The sequence below is a fragment of the Callithrix jacchus genome, chromosome 8 (genome assembly GCF_049354715.1).
Source record: "Callithrix jacchus isolate 240 chromosome 8, calJac240_pri, whole genome shotgun sequence".
Taxonomy (NCBI): domain Eukaryota; kingdom Metazoa; phylum Chordata; class Mammalia; order Primates; family Cebidae; genus Callithrix; species Callithrix jacchus.
The window spans coordinates 12,288,814-12,316,587 of record NC_133509.1 but is presented as its reverse complement, the minus strand read 5'-3'; the positions used below and the strand labels follow the sequence as shown (position 1 = coordinate 12,316,587).

Below are 27,774 nucleotides of genomic sequence, written 5' to 3'. Positions count from 1 at the left end.
CTAGGCCGGGCGCAGTGGCTCAAGCCTGTAATCCCAGCACTTTGGGAGGCCGAGGCAGGTGGATCACGAGGTCAAGAGATCGAGACCATGCTGGTCAACAAGGTGAAACCCCGTCTCTACTAAAAATACAAAAAAAATTAGCTGGGCATGGTGGCGCGCGCCTGTAATCCCAGCTACTGAGGAGGCTGAGGCAGGAGAATTGCCTGAACCCAGGAGGCAGAGGTTGCTGTGAGCCGAGATCGTGCCATTGCACTCCAGCCTAGGTAACAAGAGCGAAACTCCATCTCAAAAAAAAAAAAAAGAAAAAAAAAACCCGTCTCTAAAATAAAAATAGGAACATGTTAAAGATTTTTAACTATGTATGGCAAATAATGTATATAGTCTATATGCATACATAATTCAAAGAAAAGTAATAAAACACTGATGTCTCCCATCCAGTTCAAAAAGTATATTGTCAACATCCTTGAATCCCTCATTGGCCCATTTCCCCATCATACCCCTCTCGCTATATGGGTAGTCACTATCTGGAATTTGTATTAACCATTCCTTTGACCTTAACTGCCCCTCTTACCCCCAACTATTAGAAAACTTCCTTCTAGCAATCCTCCCACCTCAGTCTCCCAATTAGCTGGGAACACAGGCACGCAAAACCACACCTGGCTAATTTTTGTATTTTCCCTTTTTCCAGCCTGGATGCAGAAGGAGAAGTTTCTTCCTCAGAAAGCCCTGCAGAGTAGGAGTGTGTGCAGTGTGTCGGTCTAAGCACAACGGTCTGTGCTTAGATTTGCTTGTGACCATGAGGCCACACTCTGGGGTTTTCTCTAATGAAGGTTCTGAGTAGGGAGAGGGGATGGGAGTCTAATTCCTTCCCTTTGGCAGAGTTAAGTCAATGTCCCTCTGTCCTCCCCCAAGCTCCCTGCCAGAGAGGCCTCCAAAGGAGGATCTTGGGGCATTTGAGACCAGAGACTTAAGCAATTCAGAGAATTCCGGAGGCAAAGGCCTCGGTGTGAATCCCAGATTCACCCGTCTGGCTGTGGGATCTTGGGCAAGCATTGCAGCACTCTAAGCCTGTTTCCCTGGGTGTTAAATGGCTTCTGTGCAGTTTTGAAAGAAAACGATTCAAGAGACAGTAGGTAGGCCGGGCGCGGTGGCTCAAGCCTGTAATCCCAGCACTTTGGGAGGCTGAGGCGGGTGGATCACGAGGTCAAGAGATCAAGACCATCCTGGTCAACATGGTGAAACCCCGTCTCTACTAAAAATACAAAAAATTAGCTGGGCATGGTGGCGCGTGACCGTAATCCCAGCTACTCAGGAGGCTGAGGCAGGAGAATTGCCTGAACCCAGGAGGCGGAGGTTGTGGTGAGCCGAGATCGCGCCATTGCACTCCAGCCTGGGTAACAAGAGCGAAACTCCGCCTCAAAAAAAAAAAAGAGACAGTAGGTAGCATTAAAAAAAAAAAAAATACAGTAGGTAGCATTAAAAAAAAAAAAAGACAGTAGGTAGCATTAATTCCCCAAGGTAGGCTCAGCCCGCCGAGCTGGGACAAAGACAGGTACAGGGGCGGGTCGAGTGGATGTCCAAATTAGTTTCTACCGGGGACTGCTGTGAGGATGGCTGGCAGCGGCGCGGGACAAGTTGCCCGGAACACCTTGGCGGCTGCACCTCTGGCGGCTGCGGGTGATCCGAGTCTGGGCGTGGCGGGCACAACCCGTAAGGCGGAGCCAGCGGGCGGGCGCGGGAAGGGGCGGGCCCTCGGCTGGGCTGGGCGGGGCGCGGAGCAGCGTGGGAGCGCGGCGGCTGGAGGGGAGGTAGGCCGGGCGCGGGAGCTCATCCGGCGGGCAGGGCCAGGGAAGCGGACGTGCGCAGCAGGCGGAAGGCAGGCGGCGCCGAGGGCAGCCGGGCGAGCGGCGGGGCTTCGGCGTCGCGGCGGGAGGCGGGGCAGGAAGGCGCGCGGGGCGAAGCCGCCTAGCGGATCGCGGAGAGTGGGCTCTGCCTGCCGTTCTCCGGGGGTTGCTTCCCGCCCCAGGCCCCAGCAGAGGACACGTGTCAGCACGTTCGCGCCGTTGTCATTCCATTGTCATAGCCCCTCCCCCAGGCCGGGAACCCTTCCCTCCACCACCAACGCGGGTCCCATTATTCCTGGGCCCAACCTCCGCGCGGACCCTCGGCCCTTTGCCGCGATCTCTCTCCTCGGCAGCAAGCCGCGGCCCAGACCCCGGCCGAGGACTCTCGTCGGCATCCTCTTACCCCTGTCATCTCAGCCCCCTGCCTAGCTCCACCCCAGGCTTGGGAATCCCTGCCCCCGACGGCCCATTGTCCCCGGGCCAAGCCCCCGCGCTGAAAGCACGCTCGCCCTCGCCCCGGACTGGCGTGTCTCCCCTGGCAACACGCAGCGACCAGGGATGCAGCCCTCAGGCTGGGCGGCCTCCAGGGAGGCAGCGGGCCGCGACGTACTGGCCGCCGACCTCCGGTGCAGCCTCTTCGCCTCCGCCCTGCAGAGCTACAAGCGCGACTCAGTGCTGCGGCCCTTCCCCGCGTCCTACGCGCGCGGCGACTGTAAGGACTTTGAAGCTCTGGTGAGTGTGCTTTGTCCTGCCGCTGCCCACTGCGTGCTAGACCTAGTGCCCTGTGGAACCACAGGTAGAGGCAGTTCTATGTTAGTAAACATGGCGGCCCCAGACTTTGCATTCCCAGCCTGGCCCGGCCTGCCTTACATTGGGGGTTTCCATGAGCTAAGAACACTCCTAATACCCTCGCGTCAACTCCCACTCCTAAGGCACTTGGTGGCTGTTTCTTTCCTGTCAATGACAAATGACTCCGGGGACTGAAGTGAGGCATAGTTGCACAGTCCTCCACAGATTTTCCAGCCTGGCCAGCAATAGGGTTGATGTGAATCAGCTGTTTTTCTTAGCCAAAAAGTTATCCATCCTTTTGCAAATAATTACACACCAAAAAGTCACCAAAGCCACCCAGACCTATGTCTTCAGGTGAGGTGATCTACAGGCAGTACGTTTATAAACTGTAACATCCAGTGCATATGTGAGCTGTTATTTCTCTGATTCACCAGGCACTTTTTTTTGCAGTTCACCTCTGGGCCAGCATTCAAGGTACTAGTTCTCTTTATAATCCAAATGTTTGGAATTGCCTAGAAAAATATAACTTACCAAACTAGATTCAATAAAAAGCAGAAAACTGAAATAGCCAATAGCTGATATTCATTAAAGACACTGAACTCCCTGTATCTTTGGGACCTGTCAAGTGTGGTAGTCTCTCTTCCTAGCCGAGGAAGAGTATATTCTTGTTTACCAGCAAAGCTGTCACCATTTAATTGGTATCAGATTCCGACTTGCACAAGTAACATTCTTTACTGTTAAAAACCTGTTGTGGGGAGCAGGAAGAGATGAGGCCAGCCTGTGGAGCACGAAGGGCTACACGTGTCCTGCTAAGATGTGGAGATTTTTATCCTTGGGCAGGGGAGGGTATTGGTGAGAACCAGAAAGACACCTGTGGTGGCGGGGTGAGAGAGGGACCTGTTTGTGAGGAGTGTTTGGGGTTAGAGGGATCAAACTCATCATGCAGCTTAAAAAAAAAAAAAAATTGAGATAGCCCCTCCCCAAGGCCGGTGGTTGTTGTCCAGGCTGGTCTTGAACTCCTGGGCCCAAGCCATCCTCCCTCCTCAGCCTTCCAAGGTGCTGGAATTACAGGTGTGAGCCACTGCACCTGGCCACAGTATAGCTCTAATTTTTACCAAGAAACATACCTCCAAGTGGACTAGAATGCTCAACTTATTTTCTTTCTGCTAGAAGGTCTTGGCAAACCGAATCAGGTTTGTTTGGTAAATATGGGATACATGCAACGGGACCTTTGGAATTGTTTTGATCATGCTTTTTAAATTTTTTTTTTTTTTTTTTTTGAGTCTTGCTCTGTCGCCCAGGATGGAGTGCAGCAGCGTGATCTTGGCTTACTGCAACCTTGGCCTCCAGGGTTCAAGTGATTCTCCTGCCTCAGCCTCCTGGGTAGCTGAGATTACAGATGTGCACCACCACTCCCAGCTAAGTTTTGTGTTTTTAGTAGAGACAGGGTTTCTCACCATTTTAGTCAGGCTGGTCTCGAACTCAACCTTGTGATCTGCCTTCCTCAGCCTCTCAAAGTGCTGGGATTACAGGCTTGAGCCACCACGCCCCGCCTTAAAATCTATTTTTAATTATGCAAGTAATGTTTGAATATATTCTCATTATTAAAAAGTTCAAATGATACCAGTAAAGTAAAAGTGCCCGTAATAGATCTCACTCTATTCCTCACTCCTCTGCAAAGGTATCAATTGCTCTGTTTGGGGCACATCCTCCCCCCGAACCCCCACCCCGCTTGTAATCCCTTAAGAGAGCATCAGCAATGTAAGTTCCCCCAGAAAGCCGCCTCCTCTATAGAGACAGACTGCCCCTCGCATGGGACTTGTTGTATCAGTCCCAGACAGTTACCCTTTCTCTTGAGGGCTACTGGAGAAACACAGAAAGATTCTTGCTACCCAGTTCTGTTGCCATATTCCTTATTGGGCACCATCGTTGAGGACAATAGTCCAGGCCACATAGATTCCTGGCTGGCGTAGGCATGGCTGTCAGAGCAGTTTCCCAGGAAAAGGCTGCTCACAGGTAGGGCCTGGTACCATCTTTGGGGACATGCATACATTCTTAGATCAACACATTTTAGGCCTCCTTTTGCCACATGTCACACGTGTTACCGAAGTGATGCAGAAACTGGGCATCTGGACCTGCATCTGAATCAAATTCTAACTTTTACGCTTTTTTTTTTTTTCGGTCTCCCCCACCCCACCGCTTTTTGTAAAGAATGGGGTCTTGCTATATATTGGCCAGGCAGGCCTCGAACTCCTGGGCTCAAGCTATCTTCCTGCCTCTGCCTCCCTAAGAGCTAGGATTTCAGGCGTGAGCCATCGTGCTTGGCCAGAGTCTAACTTTTAAAGAGAAGGGAATCAGGTCTGGACTTGACTGGCTAGATCATTTTGTAGTTACCTGAAGAAGGAAAGTATGGAGCTGTTAAAAAGTCTCTGGACTGGGAATACCTGTAATCCCAATCCTCTGGGAGGCTGAGGCAGGTGGATTGTTTGAGCCCAGGAGTTTGAAAGCAGCCTGGGCAACATGGTGAAACCCTGTCTTTACAAAAAAAAAAAAATTACAAAAAATTAGCCTGTGTGGCGGTGCATGCCTGTAGTCCCAGCTACTCGGGAGGCTGAGGCGGGAGGATCACCTGAGCCAGGAGGTCAAGGCTGTAATGGGCCGTGATCGTGCCACTGCACTCCATTCTGGATGACCAAGTGAGACCCGGTCTCAAAAAAGTCTCTCATTTGTTTAGCTAAAAACACTAGGAAGTAGTGTGAAAGTTTACCATTTTCAGCCATTTAAATCTGTCTCTACACTGTGAGGTGTTATTACACATCTATAACACAAGGACACAGTTTCCAAAAATTAGAGCTATGACTTAAATTACTTTATTGATTGGTGATTTCCTGAGAACTGCCCCCTGCTGAACTAAGCTGTTCGCTTTAGGTCTGATCTGGCCTTATCTTGCCACTGTCTCCAAAGTCCCAAATGATCTCTGAGGTGTCTTGTTTTGAGACCCGAGATAAAAGCTCTCAGATTTTACACTGTGATCTTGTATTTCCAGTGCCTGGCCTGGGAAGTACTTTTCACATATTTGAGGAGTCACACTGGGTGTGTGCCGAATGCCTAGGCTCAGGGTTTCTCACCTTGCTTTCTGGGACCGGGTTGGATGAGAGAACCTGTAGCATTCTTGGGATTCCCTGTACCCCTTGCCCATTGGCCCCCAAACTTCAGGTTTGTCACTTGACACAGTAAGAGCTGTAAAGTTTTTTGTTTTTTCCTCTGAAATAACATGATCTGTTTCTCCAGTAACCTGCAGACCCTTTCTGGGGGTGGGAGGTGGGTGGGAATGTCTCGTTTGTGTTCACTCCAGGCCCTCGCTGCTTAGTATGGTTGAGGACCAGCAGCATGAGTCTCACCTGGGTGCTCATTAGAAAAACAGGCCCTGCCCCAGACCCATCCAGTCAGGATCTGCATTTTAACGAACCTGGGCGATTTGTACACATAGTGAAGTGTGAAAAGCACTGCATTAAGCTTACCCTATTCCCATCTGGGGTGCCAAACCACTCTAATTAGGTCTCCTGGTCCTGGAAGAATAAGGAGTCTTTCTTTTTTTCCCTTCTTTCTGGTTTCTGGCTTGCACTGTCTAGATGCCATGACTCCCCAGTGTCTGGGTTAAGACATGTACAAGCTCCTCTCTGTCCTGACCCCTCCTGATGCCATTCCCATCTTTGTTGAAACAACCTCCCTCTCATCCTTTAAGATGCACCTTGAAACTTCCACCTTATTGTTTGCCTCCACTCCTAGGAGTTAGGAGTCCTTCCTTTGGATTTCTTTGTAATTTTTAAAATTTGCTTTTATAAATAATACTTTGATAAACATCCTTCTACATTAATCATTGTTTATATCCGTTGTCTTCTTGAGATACATTCTGAGAGGTGAAATTGCTGGATTATGGCTTTTTTTTTTTTTTTGAGATGGGGTCTTGCTCTGCCGCCCAAGCTAGAGTGCAGTGGTGTGATCTCGGCTCACTAAGGTAGGAGTCTCGCTATGTTGCCTAGGCTAGTCTACAAACTCCTGGGCTCAAGCAGGAGTTGTGTCACTGAGCCCAGTTTGGAAGGATCATTCTTTTTTTTTGAGACGGAGTTTCGCTGTTGCTACCCAGACTGGAGTGCAATGGTACGATCTCGGCTCACTGCAACCTCTGCCTTCTGGGTTCAAGCAATTCTCCTGCCTCAGCCTCCCAAGTAGCTGGGATTACAGGCATGCACCACCATGCCCAGCTAATTTTTGTATTTTTAGTAGAGACAGGGTTTCACCTTGTTGACCAGGATGGTCTCGATCTCTTGACCTCGTGATTTATCCGCCTCGGCCTCCCAAAGTGCTGGGATTATAGGCGTGAGCCACTGTGCCCGGCCGGAAGGATCATTCTTTACAAGGCTATCAGTCTGGGCTGTCATTGAAATCACCTGGGAAATTAAGAAAAAAAAAAAAACCTGACATCTGAGCCCCTTTCTCAGATTCCAATTTGGTTGGTTTAAGTTGCAGCCTGGGCATTGAGATTTTTTGGTTTGTTTGCTTGCAGATAATATGTAGATTTTGTTTTTCTCTTAACTGATTTGATCATTTTCATGAGCACCCATACCTGCTAGATAGTGAGGAAATGATAACAATTAGATTTGTTAATAAAAGTGCCTATTAGGTATATACTTAATATCTCAAGGTAAGATTCTTGGTCCCTTAGATTACCTTTTTATTTCTCTCCTTATCTCCAAGATGGCATCTGAAGAGTGGAGGAAAAAAGTACACCGGTCTGAAAAGATACCCATACAGACATAGATACACGTAATACAATGTGACTGTCAGTGGGCAGGTATGTGTCTAGAAAGATACTGGCCAATGGGATGGTGATACGGAGGATGAAGGGGTGGGATCCAGCCCTCTAGGACCAACCATCTCCTTCCTTCCCAACCATCCCAGAAACACAGACCTTTCCTCAGCAGATTGGTGAGCAGCAGAGAGGGGGCGTTTGATTGGTAATAATAATATAGCAACCAACAGCTGTACTGCACGAACGGTACTTACTGTTTGCCTGGCACTGTCCTGAGCTGTGTCTACACGTAGCTCATTTGATCCTTCTAACAACTCAGGCTTGCAGGTTTTATTATTCTCTTCATCACTGTCAGTTATCACTGGGTGTGGCGATGGCACACCACTCGTGCTCCCACGCGCTGGACTTTTAAAAGTTCTCGTAAGAACCACGGCTTTACAGGGTCCCCATGCTGACTCCTCTTGTGAAGAGTTCTTTTGTAGATTCTGATCCCTGATCTGTTTTGGTAAGTGTGACCTTTCATACTGTAGGTTCATGCACAGCAAGTCGTACCTGCGGTGTCCACCTCCCCAGCCTTCATCTCAGCAGCCTCCTAGCTCCACTCATCGCGCTTGTCCTGCCGTTCTGGGTGTCACTCTGATCCTGAAAGTGGTGACCTTGGCAGCCCTTTGGTTCATTTCCTTCTCAGCACCTCCACCCACATCTAGTAACTATGACCTCTGACACTTTCCTAGACAAGTATGTTTTTCAGATGTTTGTTCTTTCCTGCTGCCACACCTTTCTAGGACAACATGTCTAAAATCTAAACCTGAGTATCTCTAGCTTTTCCTAATGATAAGAATCACTTGCACCCACACCGGCAAACACCTGGGCCACCTCCTCCCCAGGAGCTTGTGATCTAGGTAACTGCTCCTGTTCTAAGCAAGGAGGATGAGTTGCTTCCTTGTAGCTCATTGGTCCTCTCTTTTCTCTGTGAGGCCTGTTCACCCAAACCACCTCTTTCCTAAGAGGCTTCTCTTCTCAACCCCCTGAGGCTCTCAGCTAGGCTCACCGTTCAGACTCCCCCAGCTCTATCTCTCCAGCTATATCCTTCCTTGCTCCCGTAGCAGAGGCTGCAGATGACAGACAAAACCTATGAGCTGACAGCTTTCGTTTGTCCTCTAGCTTTTTAGAAATTGGGGAATTAAAAAGACAGCTTGTTGATTCCTTTTCAAACAGACGTCCAAGGCTGCCTTTGTGGACGTTGCCCTAGGGCAGGAAGCAGTCAGAGCTGGGGGTTGGTTGGCTCCAGCCAAGCCACGGAGGCTGGAGTCTCCAGTTCTACAGTCTTCACAACTCTTTCCTGGAGTCCCGCATTACTCATTGTCTTTACCTCTCAGGCCTTGGGGGACATTCGAGCCCAGGACCACCTTTTGGGACACACACTGCTCAGGCGGGCAGGGAAATGCCTGCCTTCCTCTTGAACAATTATTCTCCTGGATCCACTTGGCAAATGCCTTCCACTGTCACGTACTGTGGTTCAGAACGCTTGCCTAGATGGTGATTTCCTCTACATACCCCTGTACTGTATATTACATACATCTTTCTCCCTGCCTTTGGTTTAGGCACAGCCAATAGCTGTCTCAGTTGTATAATTTTGGGGTTGGGGGGATTCCAGTATCACACCTGACTAGCTTCCCAAAGCAGCCTCTTAAAGTTCCGGAATTGTTCCTTTGGGCCAAAATATTCAGTCCATCACTAAATTTCTCCATTCATTTGGTAGGAGGGTATGGCAGGAGAACAGACTCTGGAGTCGGGCCACCTGGCTTCATATCCCTGGCCTGCTGCTGAATAGCTGAGTGCCCCTAGGCAAGGTGCTTAGCATCTCCAAGCCTCAGTTTCCTCATCTTCAAAATAGGTTGTGAGAATAACACAAGACAGTGCACGCAGAGCATTTATTTCGGTGGCTGGTGCCTGTAAGGGCTCAAATATAATAGCTATTACTCTTTTGTTCTTACCTTCATGCCAGGTTTCAGGCTGGCTACTAGGGCTCCGGGGTAAATAAGATGTGGTTGGCCTCAGGGAGTGTTTGTTCCAACTGGATTTGAGTTGGCCGCAGAGAGTCAGGTACCAACATGGGACTCTGCTATGCTTGTTGAACATAGAACACAACTGTTGTACAGAGGTTGTGGGTGGTTAGGGAAGGCTTCACATGGGAGGTGTGCGGGCCCGAAGACTCCGTGGAATGCCATGCTAGGCAGCTGCAGAAGCACAGAGGAAGAAAGCCATAGGTCACTTGAGGAATAGTACTGGGGGTGGGAAGAGAGTTGGTGGCAGGTGGTACTGTTAGGCCAGACCGGATTCCTAAGGGCCTTAGTTAAATTTAATAAAAATATAGGCCACCTAGTTAAATCTGAATTTCAGATGAGCAACCAATAATTTTTGGGGGGGGGGCGGATGAAGTTTCACTTTGTTGCCCAGGCTGGAGTGCACTGCGCAATCTCGGCTCACTGCAACATCCGCCTCCCGGATTCAAGCGATTCTCCTGCCTCAGCCTCCCGAGTAGCTGGGATTACAGGCACCCACCACCACGCCCTGCTAATTTTTTATATATTTAGTAGAGATGGGGGTTTCACTGTGTTGGCCAGGCTGGTCTTGAATGCCTGACCTTAGGTGATCACCTGCCTCGGCCTCCCAAAGTGCTGGGTTTACCTGCATGAGCCACCACGCCTGGCCATAATTTCTTTTAATACAAATATGTCCCAAATATTGAGTGGGTTATTTACACTAAAAAAAAGTTTGTTAGCTGAACGCAGTGGCTCACCTCTGTAATCCCAGCACATTGCGAGGCTGAGGCTGAGGCTGGTGGATTGCATAAGCCTGGGAGTTTGTGACCAGCTTGGGCAACATGGTGGAACTCTGTCTCTACAGAAAATAGCTGGGCATGATGTCATATACCTGTAGTCCCAGCTATTCTGGAGGCTGAGGTGAGAGGATTGCTTGAGCCTGGAAGGTCGAGGCTGCTGTGAGCTGTGATCTTGCCACTGCACTCCCACCTGGGTAACAGAGGGAGACACTGTCGGGAAAAAAAAGGGGGTTTTGTTGTTGTTTATCTGAAATTCAGATTTCACTGGGCAGAGTGTATTTTAAATGGCAACTCTACTTGTGTGCCTGGTTCCCAAAAGGCCCTGCTAAAATGCAGACAGGTTTCAGTCACAAGAGGAAGAATCCTATTAAATTGTTGAAGCAGATTTATATTTCAGAGTACCATGAAAAGTGAAATGAGACATAAAGAAGGTCAGTTGAGGGGTTAAAGAGTGTGGGGAGCAAGGAGGGCAGGATGCAGCAGGGTCCTTGTCTGGGCAGGTGCAGTGGGAGGGACTGGAAGAGGCCTGGGTCCAGATTAGAGCTGGGAGCGGTCTCTCCCTTTTGCCCAGACTGCATCCCTGAAAGGGGCCTCGATAGCTGGCTGTTCTTCTGTGGGGCTCTCTGGGCCCAGGTCTGGACTGTTGACAAGGACTGTGGCTCACAGGTGGGATTTGAGGACAGGAGTGATGGGAATAGTAGTAATCTTGGGAGAGAAGATGACTCAGCTCTGGTTCTGGGATAACAAGGAATAGAAAAGAAGGAAGGGGGTGAGTGCCCTTTGGACTGCAGGCAGCAGTCCTGTTTGGGTAGCTCCCCAAGGGGACACCGTTTGGGATGTGTCTTTAGGGACTCTGAATAACCTACAGAACAAAGCTCAGGGTTCCCAGGTGGAGTACAAGGTCCTTTGCAGGATCATTTGAGATGACCTCACTTGAGGTCACCTTCCCACTCCTCTTCCTCCTGGCAACCACCTCCCCACACTCTAGGCTCCAGCCATACAGAATCACCTGTTGTTAGTGATGACAGTAGTGGCAGTCACACTAACATTAGAGTACTTAATACTTTCCTGTTGGTTTGAGCACTTGTTTAACTTGATTAATCTCCACCAGGACCCTGTGAAGTGGCTACTATTTGAGAAAGCTGAGAGACAGAAAGTCACACTTCTCACTCAAGGTCACACAGCTAGTAGAGGAATAAGAGCCCCGGATGCCTGGGAAGAGAACCTGTACCATTAACCATGTCACCGTCCACTTCCCCAGCTACACACAGTTAACCATGCCACCCTCCACTTCCCCAGCTACACACAATTAACCATGCCACCATCCACTTCCCCAGCTACACCCTGCATTCTCATACTTCTGTGGTTTTGTATAGCAAACCCAGATCACACAGCACTTCCTCTGTGAAGCTGGTCCCACCCCCACCCCCACCCCCACCTCCTTTTCCTTTAGCCCCTACCCAACAGAAGTCTCACCTTGTCCTCTTAGTAGTCTGTATCCGTCTTTGTTATGACAGTGATACTTTTTTTTGGAGATATATTCTTGCTCTGTTCCCCAGGCTGGAGTGCAGTGGTGGGATCTCGGCTCACTGCAACCTCCACCGCCCAAGTTCAAGCGATTCTCTTGCCTCAGCCTCCTGAGTGGCTGGGATTACAGGCGCCTACCACTACGTCTGGCTAATTTTTGTATTTTTTGTAGAGATGGGGTTTCACTATGCTGGCCAGGCTGGTCTTAAACTCCTGAGCTGAGGTGATCTGCCTGCCTCAGCCCCGCAAAGTGCTGGGATTATAGGCATGAGCCACCACGCCTGGTGACAATTAATACTTTTTTTTTTTGAGACAGAGTCTTGCCCAGGCTGGAGTGCAGTGGTGGGATCTTGGCTCACTGCAATCTCCGTTTCCTGGGTTCAAGCAATTCTCCTGCCTCAGCCTCCTGAGTAGCTGGGACTATAGGTGTGCACCACCACGCCCAGCTAATTTTTTTGTATTTTTAGTAGAAACGGGGTTTCACCATGTTGGCTAGGATGGTCTCGATCTCCTGGCCTTGCGATCGGCCTGCCTTGGCCTCCCAAAGTGCTGGCATTATAGACGTGAGCCACCACGCCCGGCCGACAGTGAATACTTTTAAGTTATAATTATTTACCTTTCTGCCTCCCCACTTGACTAGGGGCCCTTTTAAAATCTAATGCCCCCTCCTACAAGCACAGGGCCTGGCACAGAGTAGATGCTTAGTAAATGCTCCCTGAATAATACACAGCTTGGGGGTGAAGCAGGCAGGGTGGAACAGTAAGCAAGGCATAGAAATAGCACCAGTACTCATAGAAGATTTACACTCCATATGTCCCTTTTTAAAAAATTCTCTATTTTTATATGAGGGTTTCACTCTGTCACCCAGGCTGGAGTGCAGTAGCACAGTTATGACTCACTGCGTTCTCTACCTCCCAGGCTCTAGCTATCCTCCCACCTCAGCCCAGATAGCTGGGACTATAGGTGCATATCACCATTCCTGGCAATTTTTTTTTTTTTTTTTGTATTTTTTGTGGAGATGAGATTTTTGCCCAATTGCCCATGCTGGTCTTGAGCTCCTGAGCTGAAGAGCCCTGCCCGCCTCAGCTTCCCAAAGTGCTGGGGTGACCAGGCGTGAGCTATCGTGCCAGATTCATCCATTAAAAAAAAAAAATTAGGCTGGGCTTGGTGGCTCATGCCTGTAATCCCAGCACTTTGGGAGGCTGAGGCAGGAGGGTCACTTGAGTTCACAAGTTTGAGACCAGCCTGGGCAGCATAGTGAGACCTCATCTCTACTAAAAATAAAGAAAATTAGCTGGGTATGGTGGCACATGCCTATAGTCCTGGCTGTGCAGGAGAATCACTTTGGGTGGGGTGGGATGGATCCTGCAGTGAGCCATGTTTGTGCCACTGCACTCCAGCTTGGGTAACAGTATGACCCTGTCTCCAAAAAAATTTTTTTCTTTTTTTCCCTATGATCAGTTGACAAAAAATTTTTTTCTTTTAATAAATATTAGATTTTCACTGATACTTCATGAGGCCTGTAGAGATAGTTTTATTACAGGTATATTAGGCTATTGATGGAATCTCTGGAAATAGAAATAAAGTGGCCCTGAGATGTTTTTAATTTTTATTTATTTATTTTTAGAGTTATCTTACTATGTTTCCCTGGCTAGTCTCTATCTCCTGGCCTTGAGATCCACCCCAGCCTCCTGAGTAGCTGGGATTATAGTCATGAACCCCCACAGCTGGCTCTGTTTCTAATTTTCAACTATAGAGCTAAGACAAAACCCCAAAGTCAGTAACAGTCAATTTTCTAGAAAAAAATGGAAAAGAACCACAGGTATTCTTGAAGTACCAACTACAGCCCTCACAGAGCAGAAGGAAAGGTTGCCAGGGTTTGGGAGGACGGTGTTGTCTGGGAGTAACGGAAACAAAAAGAAAAGAAATGGACATACTTAGACCAAGCCTTGAGATTCTGTTACCCTCTTCAGTCTTCCTGACAACACCGTGGGGAGGTAGTGAGGTTCCCATGTTGGAGAGGAGATAGAAGTTCAATAGAGATTTCAACTGAGATGTGATTTCAGAGCTCATGCTTTTTTTCCTCTGCATCCAGGAAAGAGGAGAGTTGGAAAAACACAAGACAGTTCTTGACCTCCGGGAGCTGGCCATACTGGGAAGAGAGTATCGGGGCAGTAGGCTTTTAGGGGCTAGAGGAGAGAGTGGTCTCTTGGGCCTGAAGTGCCCAGGTAGTAGAGACGAGGGAAGGGGTATTAGAACAGCACATGTTCCTGGACAGCTCCAGTCTGTGACTGAGGGGATGGTAAAGGGTTGAGATTAGGCTGGAACTGTCTTAAATGCCATGCTCGAGAGGTTTGTTCTCTAGTCATTCATAACTTCTGAGCAAAAGCTACAGATACTTTGTTGCTGTTAGTCCAGGTCCCCAGTCCCTTATCAGAAATCCTGGCACTGAATATGTTTCAGGATTCAGCTTCCTGATCTTAGAATGGTAAATAATGTGCTGCAATGACTACTAAGCTGAGTCCCGTCACAAGACCCACAGGGCATCAGCCTAAATCCACAGGTTCTAGGACTGATGACAGCTTTCTGCAGCACGGCATCAGGCATTCCGTTTCTGTGGAAGTCCTTGCAGTGGTCCTCATAGAGGTCCAAGAGCTAGTCTTTGCCCCAGAAGTGAAAACTTGGGAGTAAAGAGATGAGATCCACAGGGGGTGGGTGCAGGAACTGCTCTGGCCTAAGCGAAGCTCCGTTTTCCTCAGAGGCTGGTCTCGCTTGTGAGAATGTCAACAAAGCTGCCAGCGTTCCCACAAAACATTGTCACCCTCTGGGAACCCCAAAGTCGTGCAGTCCCCATTTGCAGTTCCTCCCAGGCCAGTTGCAGTGTACCATGCTGGACTTTTTATTTTTATTTTTTGAGACAGAGTCTTGCTTTGTCGCCAGGCTGGAGTGCAGTGATGCCATCTTGGCTCACTGTAACCTCTGACTTTCTGACTCCCTGGTTCAAGCTATTCTCCTGCCTTAGCCTTCCACGTAGCTGGGATTACAGGCATGCACTACCACATCCAGCTAATTTTTTTCTATTTTTAGTAGAGACAGGATTTCACCATGTTGACCAGGATGGTCTTGATCTCTTGACTTCATGATCCACCCACCTCAGCCTCCCAAAGTGCTGGGATTACAGGCATGTTCCACCATGCCTGGCCCATGCTGGGTCTTTTTTACCCTAAGCAGTGTTGCCTGGTTACGTATGTGGTTGTCATACTACCTTTATCCAGTCTCCATGGGAACAACTTAACAGAAGTTAACTAATTCTCACACAGAAGAGAAAAGGCTTTGTAACGTAGTGCTTTACCCACAGGTGCGTATATCACGTATTCAGTAACAGCTCCAGCGGGTGGCATGCCATACTCATGACACGTTAGTATTCCTATAGCAAAATGCATTAATCGTAACAGGAAGGGGATAAAGACTAAATCTCACATCAACTCAGGTCAGGTTTGGTACCCAAAGAGTTTTTTAAAAACCACCAACGCTGGGCAGGGTGGTTCATGCCTGTAATTCCGGCACTTTGGGAGGCCAAGGCAGGTGGATTACTTGAGGTCAGAAGCTTGAGACCAGGCTGGCCAATATGGTGAAACCCTGTCTCTACCAAAAAATATGAAAATTAGCCAGGCGTGTTGGCGCACGCTTGTAGTCCCAGCTACTCAGGAGGCCTAGGTGGGAGAATTGCTTGAATCCAGGAGGCAGCAGTTGCAGTGAGCCAAGATCATGCCACTGCTCTCCAGCCTGGATGGCAAAGTGACACCCTGTCTCAAAAACAAAACAAAAACCCACCAAAAAAACCTTCAGAGTTCAGAGCTTGTAGAGTTAAATATTATTTGGAAAGGGGATTATAGACCTGTGAATTTCCTCTCAGTAGATCCCTGGAGATGTGGAAGGAGTGAACGTTGCCTGCCTTCCCACTAGAGGGCCCCTGATTATCACTGTGTCTGGGATCCTTGCTAATGGAGGTTCTTCCCTTGCTTCAGCTCGCAGATGCCAGCAAGTTACCTAACCTGAAAGAACTTCTCCAGTCCTCCGGAGACAACCACAAATGGGCCTGGGACCTGGTGAGCTGGATTTTATCCTCAAAGGTCCTGACCATCCACAGTGCAGGGAAGGCAGAGGTGAGGCTTTGGTCCGTAGGATCACGGATTTTAGGGGCCCAAGGGCTCTAGGTAGGACAGCACTGAATCCACTGGCTCTGAGACTTCTCTGTGTGCCAGTGACCTGGGCAGCTTGAGAATACAGATTCCTGGGCCTCACCTTTAGCCTTTCTAGTTCTGTGTCTGAAGTCCCACCCAGGAGCTTTCCCACTGGCTGTGCAAAGCTGAGTTCTGTCTCATCTCAGCCATGTGACCTTGAGTAGGTAGGTACCAGGTGCATTTCAGTACCTCCCCTTCCTCATCTGTAAAATGGGGATGATAATAGTATATTTCCATCAGGGAACTGACTCTGAGAATTCAATGAATTTCACACTTTGAATAATGCCTAAGGGCACATATTAAAGGCTCAGTATGTGTTGGGTATTACTTACTTTAACAAGCACTGCTGGTAATTCTGATAAGGGTGACCCTGACCATACCTTAAGGAATGTTGCCCTAGTTCAATTGTCAGGAGATAGACAGGCAGAGCTCAAAGGAATGGAAAAACCTCAAGTTTTGCAAGCTCCTGCCAAAGACACAAGTCTTCCCTATGTGGCACAGAATGTGGTAACCTTGGCTTCTGGTGTCTTAAGGGATATTCTTCTGTGTCAGATGTTCTACCACAGAGAGCCCTAGAGTAGGAGTCAGGAGGTCTGTATTCAGGTCCAGGCCGGGTGGCTAATTCCTAGTGAATCTCTGGGTTTCACTTGTCATCTGTTGAATTCAAATTTATTCATTGATTTATTCTTACCTCACTCATATGGGCGTCAAGCACCAACTAGATGTTGGGTGCTAAAGTAAATAAGGCTTCTGGACTTTTGATTGTGGACCAGTTAAATTTCTATTAAAATGTGGGTTATTGGGACCCACAATTTTCAACTTTTTGTTTTACCCAAATAAGTAAGTTAGCCTACCATGTATCATCATTCTATAAAAGGGTACCCTAGTACTTAAAGGAGGATGGCCTTGACTTCAGAATAAAGGACAGTTCTTCCAAAGAAAGGCACATGGCAACCTTAGATCGATGTATCTGTTATATTGCTCTGATTTTGCTCATTCAGTCATAATCCAGAGAAAACTTTGCATAGACTGACTTTGGTCTGTGACCTACTGTTTGAAAAGCACTGAAATGAGCCGGGCACAGTGGCTCACACCTATAATCCCAGCACTTTGGGAGGCCGAGTTGGACGGATCACTTGAGGCCAGGAGTTCAAGACCAGCCTGGCCAACACGATGAAACCTTGTCTCTAATAAAAATAGAAAAATTCATTATGCTTCGTGGCACATGCCTGTAATCCTAGCTACTTGGGCGGCTGAGGCAGAAGAATTGCTTGAACCTGGGAGGTGGAGGCTGCAGTGAGCCGAGATCACACCACTGCACTCCAGGCTGGGAGACAGAGCAAGACTCCATCTCAAAAAAGAAAAAAGAAAACCACTGAAATGGACTGGGTGCAGTGGCTCATGCATGTAATCCCAGTACTTTGGGAGGCTGAGATGGGAAGATTGCTTGAGGCTGGGAGTTCAAGACCAGCGTGGGCAACATAGCAAGACCCTCTCTGTGAAAAATTTAAGAATTAGGCGCACATAGTAGTTGCACCTATAGTCCCAGCTAGTCAAGAAACTGAGGCTGGATGATTGCTCAAACCTAGGAGTTCAAGGCTGTAATGAGCTATGATTGTACCACTGCACTCAAACCTGGGTGACAGAGTGAGACCCTGTCTCAAAAAAAGAAAAAAAAACCCACTGAAATGATGTAGTCTCTGCCCTGAAGACTGGGGAGAGACTACATCATTTCTTCCTTAAGTAAGAAGGTTACTCTGCTGTATCAATTTTTGTTGAATACCAAACCATACCAAAAACGTAGTGGCTTAAAACAACAAATGCTGGGTCATGCCTGTAATCCCAGCACTCTGGGAGGCTCAGGTGGGTGGATCACTTGAGCCCAGGAGCTCAAGACCAGCCTGGGCAGCATGGAAAGACCCTATATCTACAAAAAATACAAAAATTAGCTGGGCACGGTGGCATGTGCCTGTAGTCCCAGCCACTAGGAAGGCTGAGGCAGGAGGATCACTTGAGCCCGGGAGGTAGAGGTTGCAGTGAGCCAAAATCAGGCCACTGCACTCCAGCCTGGGTGACAGAGCCAGATCCTGTCTCAAAAACAACAGCAGCAACAAATGCTGATTGCTTCTCATGATTTTGTGCGTTGGTTGAGTGGTTCTGGGCTCAGCTGGATGAGCTAGGGTGGCCTCACTTAAAATTCTGGGGCTTCAGCCATGATGGTCACCATGTTGGAGGCTCACACCCTCCCTATAGGAAATAAGCCAGGACAATGGTGAGGGGTTCTCAGCAGCAAACAAGGAAAGGCAAGTGCTTCTCAAGTCTCTGTTTGCCATGTATATGTTAATCTCCCATTGGCCAAAGCAGGTCACATGGCCAAGCACAGTTTCAGGGGTGGACAAGTAGGTTTCATCTCTTGATAGGATCTTGGTAGAATTCCACCTGTAAAATCACATGTACACGGACAAGGATGGGGGGAATTTTTACAGTAATTACAAGATTGTTGTAAAAATGGAATGCAGGAAATAGATGTAAAAGTGTTAGGAGAATTAGAAGTGATCTCCACTTGGAGCAATTTATGCTTCCCAGCCTACTGTAGAGAAAAATGTTATTTATTTGTTTATTTTTAGATGGAGTTTTGCTCTTATTGCCCAGGCTGGAGTGCAGTGCTGTGATCTTGGCTCACTGTAACCTCCACCTCCCAGGTTCAAGTGATTCTCCTGCCTCAGCTTCCCAAGTAACTGGGACTAAAGGCATGTACCACCATACCTGGCTAATTCTGTATTTTTAATAAAGACGGGGTTTTACCATGTTGGTTAGGCTGGCCTCGAACTCCTGACCTCAAATGATCCACCTGCCTGGGCCTCCCAAAGTGTTGGGATTACTAGCCTGAGCCACCATGCCTGGCTGGGAAAAATGTTATTGAAGGAAAGCAGTCTTGTGCTATAAGCTCTGAGTTTGCTTATGTCTCTTTCCTCATGAAACCTGTTGTTCTCATGAGCAGAGTCCATGGGAGTTAAGCCTAAGGGTTTAGCAGACTATTTTTTGCAGCACATTTTACCAGCTCCCCAAATAAAATTTTGACCCTCTTCATGTTTTCAAGTTTGAAAAGATCCAAAAGCTGACTGGGGCTCCTCACACGCCTGTTCCCGCACCGGACTTCCTGTTTGAAATTGAGTACTTTGACCCAGCCAACGCCAAATTTTATGAGACCAAAGGAGAACGAGACCTAATCTATGCCTTTCATGGTAGCCGCCTAGAAAACTTCCATTCCATTATCCACAATGGCCTGCACTGCCATCTGAACAAGGTGGGGCCTATGGGACACCCTGCTGACATGGGGAAGCAGGGATGGAGGTGGGAGAGTGGGGAGGGGGAGATTCAGAACCCTAGGAGTTTGCAGTGGGGGTGTAGAGTGGGAATGGGTAGCTTTACTAACGCCTTGTCGCTCAAAATGTGGTCTGGAGACCAGCAGTAGTAGCATCACCTGGAAGCCCATGAAAATGCAAAATCTTGGGCACAGTCTAGACCTTCTGAATCAGAACCTGCATCTTAACAAGATCTGTAGGTGATTCCTCCACTGGTTATAGTTTGAGAAGCATTGATTTAAGGATAGTTCCCAACCTTGGCTGCATATTTGGAATCACTCGGGGAGCTTTTAAAAATCCCAGATGCCTGGCTGCATCCCAGACTGATTAAATCAGAATCTCGGAGTGGAGCACAGGCATCAGTTGCTTTAAAAGCTCTCCAGGGGATCCCAATGTGTAGCCAATCCTGGCCCTGTGTGTTCCCTGGACCAGCGGCGTCTGCATCACCTGGTAGCTCATTGGAAATGCAAATCTCAGGCCCAAACCACCTGAGCAAAATCCACACTTTAAGTCCCCAGGTGATTTATATGCACATTGAAGTTTGAGAAGCACTTTCCTTGGGGACCACACTCCGGGAAATCAGCCTTGAGAAACTGAGGGATATGCCAGGATGCACCGAGGAGAGGCCCTTTCCCTCCCCTCTTGAGTTTCTTTCCTCCCATTTTTATGAGTCCAAACAGTGTCACCCACCCACTTCTCAGCAGGCAGTTACTTTACCCCTCAGGTATAGGAGGAGCATTACAGACAGACCCTGGAGCTTCAGAGACTGACTTAGCAGCTCTGTGGCCCTGGGTAAATTAAACTCTGCAGGTTCCTCATCTGTAAAAAAGGACACCATTACCCTCCTGAGATGTTGGAGGATGGAAACCATTCATGTATGCAAAGGGCTCTTTTTGTACTAAGTACGGAGGAAGAGGTAGCTGCTTTTATATGCTGATGAGGGGCGTCTAGGGTAGTTGGAGGAGCTGCAGGCCTTTTCCCCAATCAGTATCTGCCTCTCTTGTGAGCCATGGGCTCAGCTGCGGCTGCTGCAGCCCTGAGGCTGGAGACATTTCTCTGCTGTATCTAATTAATGTCGATGGGTTTTGCTAAAGATGACAGGCTTGTTTCCACTGGCTGTCAGTCCATCACTGGCTCTCAGCTTACCATTATATCCAGGCTACTGGAATACAGGGGACTTCCCCTTTACACTGGTGCTGGCTTGGAGAAGTTGTCTGTGGGTTACATTCCTGTACACTAAACTTTCATTTCAGTGCCTCAGGGAGTTTGCTGCTTAAGGGTATCTTATAAAAATCCTTTGGTAAGGCCCGGTGCTGTGGCTCCCGCCTATAATCCCAGCACTTGGGGAGGCCGAGGTGGGCGGAACATGAGATCAGGAGATCAAGACCATCCCGGCTAACACGGTGAAACCCCATCTCTACTAAAAATACAAGTTAGCCAGGTCTGGTGGCAGGCACCTGTAGTCCCAGCTACTCGGGAGGCTGAGGCAGAATTGCTTGAACCTGGCAGGTGGAGGTTGCAGTGAGCTGAGATCACATCACTGCACCCCAGCCTGGGTAACAAAGCAGTATTCCATCTCAAAAACTATATGTATATGTATATCCTTTAGTAAATTGTATCAGTCCTCTTAGGTCTCCTCTGCCTGCGTTTTCAATGAAGGGCTTGCTTGAGGGAGTCCATCTGCCAGTTGATGCTGATACTGTTTTCATGGCAGAGATACACCGAGCTTCCCACTCTTGTGCACCACTGCTCCTGACAGCCTTGCGTGGGGTTCTCAAGTCTAAGGAAGGGTGAACACATGATGGCGTAAGCAGAGAATGGATGTGGGGTCAGGTCATTGGAGAAGGTGTGTGTCAGCTTTTGAGAGATGGAGACCCTGCCTAACTTGGCAAAGAGCTTCCCAAAGGCCAAGCAAAGGTTTGTTTCATTTCTCCTAAGCTTCACTTAACAGATTTAGGAGTTTGGAAGCCTGGTGCCACTGAAAAAGGATATTTCTCAATTCCAGGGCCTAAGATACTCTTCAGTGACCTCTTCAAGTCCACTTACCATCTTGAGATACTGATAGTGTGACCCAGGGATAGCAGCTGAGTTTCAATTTGAGTGTCAATGTCCATCCATTGGTAGCAGCTATCTGGAATGTTAAGTTGAGGATTCTGAGTCATTAGGAATAAGTGCCGTGATTGACATTGCTGTGTCAGCAATTGTGGTTGATTATGGTCATCTACCATGGGCACAGAGTGTTCACTACCCCTGCTGTAGCCTTAACCTGCAGGTCCTTCACCTGGCATGCTTCCTCATGGAGGGCACCACCAGGGAGATGCCTCCTGGATTTTTAGATGTTTTCTTGGTCAACACCAATACAAAGAGTAAAACATACCTTGCCCTGCATGTAGGCCTCCCTCACTTCATTCTCATAGTTTCTGGTCTGACAGACTCATTTCTAATTTATTTATTATTTCTTCAATTTTAGTTTTTATTTTTTTCATTGGTTGTGAGAGACTCATTTCTTTTCCAAGTAATGACTCAGATACCTCTGTTCTCAGGTGGGACCCCCTCCTGTACCTAAGGGCGTGACTTACGTTTCAAGCCCATCAGAGTAACCATGCTTAACGCATTCATGGAACAGGAATTACTGGAATTGCTTTATATCCCAGAACAGAAGGGCGTGCAATGGAGTACTGGCCCCTCGTTTATTTACATGTGCCAGGTGTCCCACTCTTTTATGTAGATTGCCTCATTTAATCCTCACCAGCAACCTTGTAAAGGAGGTACTAGTAACATTATTTTGTAGATCTAGAAACTGACACAGAGAGTTTAGATAACTTGCCACTTCCTGGAGGATTCAAACTAAGGTCTGTTTGGATGCTTATACCTATGTTTTTCTCACTCATACTTGACCACAAGGAACTGTTAGTTTGCCAGGCCAGATGGCCAAATCCACAATCAGGAAAGCTGCTGTCAGATAGGAATGTGTTTAGTAATAACCCTATGATGATCTCACAGGATTATTTCATCGTGTTTCTTGCTGGGGAAGAAAAGGGGGGTTGAAAATTTCATGTTTACAAGTCTGTTGAAGAAAGACCTGTGTCATCTTGCCATGCCAACTGTACATTCACCCATCTGTGTTTCTTTTCCATTGGCCTCTGCCATTGCAGACATCCTTGTTTGGAGAGGGGACCTACCTCACCAGTGACTTGAGCCTGGCCCTCATATACAGCCCCCATGGCCACGGGTGGCAGCACAGCCTCCTCGGCCCCATCCTTAGCTGTGTGGCCGTGTGTGAGGTCATTGACCATCCAGACGTCAAGTGCCAAACCAAGAAGAAGGGTGAGTGAGCACTTGCTCCAGACCTGGACTACAGGCCTCTGTTGGGTGTACAGGCTCTTGCTGGCCCAGCTGTTGGATAGAGCACACGCTGCATGCCCAAGGGTTGGGCTGGATCCAATGGAGATCATTTACTACAAGGGGGTAGGTAGGGATGCCAGGTAAGGAGGCTGACGAGGTCCACAGAGGCAGCTCAGAGGAAGTAGTAATCATGGTGGGTCTAAGCAGCCAGGGAAAACTTTGGGGGAGAAGGAAAGATTTGATTTTTTTTTTTTTAAAGTGAGTGATGACGCCAGCACATGGGCTTCTTAAAGGAAGGAATGAGGTCTCATTCATTCTTGGGTACCTGGTATCAGCAGAAAGCCTGGTGTACTTGACATTCAATAAGCATTTGCTAAATGAAACAACAGATGCTGGGTCCAGACCCTCCAGTCTATACCAGGGTATGCCAGAGCCCTCCAGGATGTGAAGGGCAGTCAAGGCGCTGGGGAGTCCTGGGTTCTCCCAAGAGTGATGACTAGCTGGTACCTCATCTCACTCCCCGAATGTTTTCCTGAGACTGTTTGCCCTGTCTCCCCTCACCACTGTGTGGCTCTCCTTAAAGGCAGAAGAGTCACAGAACTGTCATTCTGGTCTCCAGCGCTGGCTTGTTGGGGCTGGGTGTGGTGGCTCATGCCTGTAATCCTAGCACGTTGGGAGGCCGAAGCGGGTGGATCATGAGGTCAGGAGATCGAGACCATCCTGGTCAACATGGTGAAACCCTGTCTCTACTAAAATACAAAAAATTAGCTGGGCACGGTGGTGTGTGCCTGTAAACCCAGCTACTCAGGAGGCTGAGGCAGGAGAATTGCCTGAACCCAGGAGGCGGAGGTTGTGGTGAGCCGAGATCGCGCCATTGCACTCCAGCCTGGGTAACAAGAGCGAAACTCCGCCTCAAAAAAAAAAAAAAAAAGATCTGGCTTGGTTCTAAAATGGACCGTTCTGGCCTCTAATGTAAAACAACTGTATCCTTGAGATGCAGGCCCAGATCTGACACCATCCTCCCAAACCAGATGGCATGGGATATTTGCATTTATAATTCTTAGGAAGTTGCAAACCGTGACATTAAACAGCAAAACAAAACCTTCCAACCTCTGCTGTCACGAAGCTTTGGTCTTTGTTTTGTTTTGTTTTTGGTAGAGCTTTTTTGTGTTATTAAAAGAAAAGGGTTTTTGGTTTGTTTGTTTGTTTGTTTTAAAACAAGTCTTGGTATGAAGGGTGGAAAATAAATGTTCTAAGAAGCTCAAATCCAACCGGGTTCATTTAAAATGCCTGTTAAGGCCAGGCATGATGGCTTATGCTTGTAATCCCAATACTTTGGGAGGCTGAGGCAGGCCGATCACCTGAGGTATCAGGAATTCAAGACCAGCCTAGCCAACATGGCGAAACCCCATCCCTACTAAAAATATAAAAATTATACGGGCGTGGTAGCAGGCACCTATAATCCCAGCTGCTTGGGAGGCTGAAGCAGAAAAATTGCTTGAACCTTAGTGAGCCAAGACTGTACCACTGCACTCTAGCCTGGGCAACAAAAGCAAGACTCTGTCTCAAAAAAAAAAATATATATATATACACACACATACACACACACGCACATAAATAATAAGCATTATATACATTTATATATATAAACCCATCTCTTAAGCATTTTATATATATGTATATACATATTTATATATGTGTGTGTGTGTGTGTATAAAATGCTTGTTAAGAGGTAGGTTCAAATCAAGTCCTGTGTCTAGCTCCCAGTCCCAGCATATTTCTTTGCCATGGCCATCAGTTTGCGTCTTCCTTCTGTTCTCCCCACTCACTTGAGTTTTGTTTTTTCTTCCTTGTATCGCTTATATTTTCCTACTCCTTTTTCCCTCCTCCCGTTTGCCTGCCTGCCAGGTTCTCCAGTTCTTTCAGTGCTGCTTCACGCACACACAGGCCTGTTTCTCAGCCTGCCAGGCCTTCTTCCCCATCAGCACCAGGAGGCTTGACTTGTTTCTATTTACAAGATGCGTCCTTGGTTATATTTTCCTCCCAGTGAAGGTGTGTTTGACTCTCCTTGTTCAGATTCCAAGGAGCTAGATCGCAGACGAGCGAGAATCAAACACAGTGAAGGGGGAGACATCCCACCCAAGTACTTTGTGGTCACCAATAACCAGCTCCTGCGAGTGAAGTTCCTCCTGGTGTATTCACAGAAGCCACCCAAAAGGTAAGGACGCTCCCTGTGTGAGGTCCAGGAGAAAAACTAGTGGCTATATCCAGAGTGCTGGCGTTCTTTCTTAGTTGTCGTAGGTACCAGCCTCTGCTCCCCTAGCCTCAGACCTGCTAGGTCTCAAGTATGTAAAGCACTACGCTGGACATGGTGAAGGGTAAGATACAGGAGCTGGAGAAGATGTGGTCTCGACCCTAAGAGGACTGTATTCCAGTGAGAAGAGAGAAAGATTGGTAAACACAAATAGCACAAGGGACTGACTGAGTCCAAATTGGCTGCTCCAAACAGTGTGGCCCCTTAGCCACTAGGCCCATGATTCTAGTCTGAGACCCACTGATGAAGTTAAGCTGAGAGGCAGCGCAGTGACTGGACACTGGGTAGGATTGTGCACAGGCTGGCTCAATAGCTTTCCACAGTGACTGCTGAACCACTGACTGCTCCTCTCTGGACCTGAGATGCTTCATCTTTATCTCTAAAATGAGGGCGTTGAACTCAGTAGCAGATATGGGTCTTCAGACCTTACCAGGTTTGGTGGGCACCTAGTTCCATCTCTGCAGTGTGGGAGTGGGAGTATGTGTGGGGCTCACCAGGGTTGGGGGCCACTCTTGAGATCTTGTTGCATTGTTGGAATCCATGATAGTGCTTCTTGCAGGGGCCAGCAGCAGGAGAGTAGGTGTGACAGGAGAAGGGGTCACTTTAAATAGTCCCCAGTCCTGCTTCTACATACCAGTGATTTCCATGCTTCCAGACCTCATAAACCAGTGAAGTCTCCTCCCCACCCCTGCCCAAATTTGGGAAATCCATATAGGGTGCCTGGGTCCAGCTGACATTATGTTTTGGTTTAAAATCATCTGATTTTCTCTTCATGAAAATCCCATTCCTTTTCCACTTCTCCCTGGAGTGTCTCTTTAGTGCACACTGGATGGTTTAGATCATCTCCTAGTCAGCCAAAGAGGATTTCCCCAGCTTGAATTTATATCTGCATGTGTCTAAAAGTGAAAAGACTTTAGCTAAATAATCTGCCACCTGCCACCATCTGGGGAGACACCCTGAGTTAGGTCATTGTTATAGATACCAAGATGGGGGGTTGTAAAAGGTAAAAGAGAAGCTACAAAAGGGAAGATCAGGATGAGCTCATTGCATAGCTGTCTTTGCACATTTATGAAGTATCCTGTTGAAAGGCATGTCCGTGCCCGGGCAAACAGCCCCGGGTTTCTTGAGCAAGGAAGCACGAAGCTTCATTTCATGGCTCAGGCAGAGGATGAAATTCATCAATTTGTCTTTTTTGAGCCAGACTTGTCGCACACACTTTAAAAGAAAATGTTTTTCTCTTTTTGCCAACACCACTCTTTTTTCCCTTTTAAGCAGGGCTTCGAGCCAGCTCTCCTGGTTCTCCAGCCATTGGTTTACGGTCATGATATCCCTTTATCTGCTGCTGCTGCTCATAGTGAGTGTCATCAACTCCTCTGCTTTCCAACACTTTTGGAATCGTGTGAAAAGATAATCTTTTGGGGGCTACCTCGACTATGTGCCTTACGGTAACTTGTTCTGTACCTCCTATGCCTCGTGTCCAGCCAGATTGAGCCTAGGGGCCGATTGGGGGACCACAGGACAATTTTCATATGCCATAAATGTATCAATTGCCTTTGATGATGTTCCCAGCCACACTCCAGCCAACGGGGACTACTAGTCCCTCACTCTTAGGATTTGGGGGAGCCCTTCCATCTGCTCCTTCTTAAACAGTCCTAGGGAGTTGGCTTTTCAGCCAGGGCCAAAGGAAAAAGCCCTGCTGCATTTAAAAACAAAGTGTCCAAGCTGTCAGTGGTGTGTTTACAATCGCTCCTGGCAGAGCTTGGCCCTTTCTCTAATGCCTTCTGGAAGGTGGAAAATGTGGGAACTATAAATCACTAGGCGGTTGCCTTGTTTTGACTTGAGACACCCAAGAGGAACAGTCATGTTTCTCATAAAAATCAGTGGGATCATTTTTGAATTCCATCAGCCTTTGTATGTGAATGCAAAACATTTTAACAGTTTCCTCAAATCAACAAACAGCCTTCTCCTACAGCTGTACCTCCCCGACCCCAACAAACCATGGATGAGAAAGAAAGGAGTCAGGGGCCTGATAAAAAATACAGACATAATGAGCAACTCAAGTCATCTTTTTCTAAAAATTACCAACCGCTGATTACAGCTGAAATGGAACCAAATGTTTGTTTTCTGATTTTTTTTTTTTTTAAATAGCTGTTTGACAAATTAGTCTTTGTGAGCTGAGTTAAAAGGGGAAATTTCTAAACCTAGTGCACTGCTTGGCCAGTGTCCACGGCCTCCTTCCTGGCTGTTTCAGAGAAAGGGATTTGAGCTATAGGCTCGCCTCCTGTTCTCATTCTCACAAAGCTGCCTTGACTGTGGCCTGCCAGCCATGAGTACCATGCTTGAAGGCCTTCTGTGGCCTTGGAGACAGAGGCCTGCCTCAGTGTGCCACAGATCCATGTGGACAGAGCCTCCTTCAGAGAGGTCACAGGTCTTCAGGACTCAGCCTGAGGTTTAATGTGTAGGAAAAGCCTTCTGGGCACCCAGAGAGCCAGAGCCCTGCTTGCTGTATTCTCTGCTGGGTTTTAGCCCTAATAGAGCCCTGTATGATTTGGGAGTGAGATTTCTGTAAAGAAGGGGAGAAAATAATTTTTCTATAATTTGTAAAGTTGTGAAAGAGCCACGACCACAGTTTTCACATGACTATTGGAACATTTCAGAATAAATAAAGATATTTTCTTAATGACTTAA

At 47.9% G+C, this 27,774-nt stretch overlaps 1 protein-coding gene and 1 non-coding gene across 8 annotated transcripts; both read left to right on the top strand.

Annotated features, from left to right (window-relative positions):
* The first annotated feature begins 1,767 nt into the window (after positions 1 to 1,767).
* On the top strand, positions 1,768 to 27,774 carry PARP16 (poly(ADP-ribose) polymerase family member 16). Of its 7 annotated transcripts, none has more exons than XM_078333393.1 (6): positions 1,768 to 2,576; positions 15,847 to 15,927; positions 19,163 to 19,369; positions 22,583 to 22,754; positions 24,849 to 24,990; positions 26,362 to 27,774. In XM_078333393.1, the coding sequence occupies exons 1-6, from the start codon at positions 2,403 to 2,405 to the stop codon at positions 26,495 to 26,497; spliced, it is 912 nt and encodes a 303-aa protein (XP_078189519.1). In that variant the 5' UTR covers positions 1,768 to 2,402; the 3' UTR covers positions 26,498 to 27,774. The 7 variants fall into 7 exon arrangements, with proteins under 7 accessions (XP_078189519.1, XP_078189518.1, XP_035114770.1 ...); XM_078333392.1 differs by having other exon boundaries at positions 26,359 to 27,774; XM_035258879.3 differs by having other exon boundaries at positions 15,847 to 15,984.
* Positions 3,233 to 3,363, top strand: LOC118145379 (small nucleolar RNA SNORA24). The gene has a single exon (XR_004730495.1). It is a non-coding gene; the product is annotated as a small nucleolar RNA SNORA24 (small nucleolar RNA).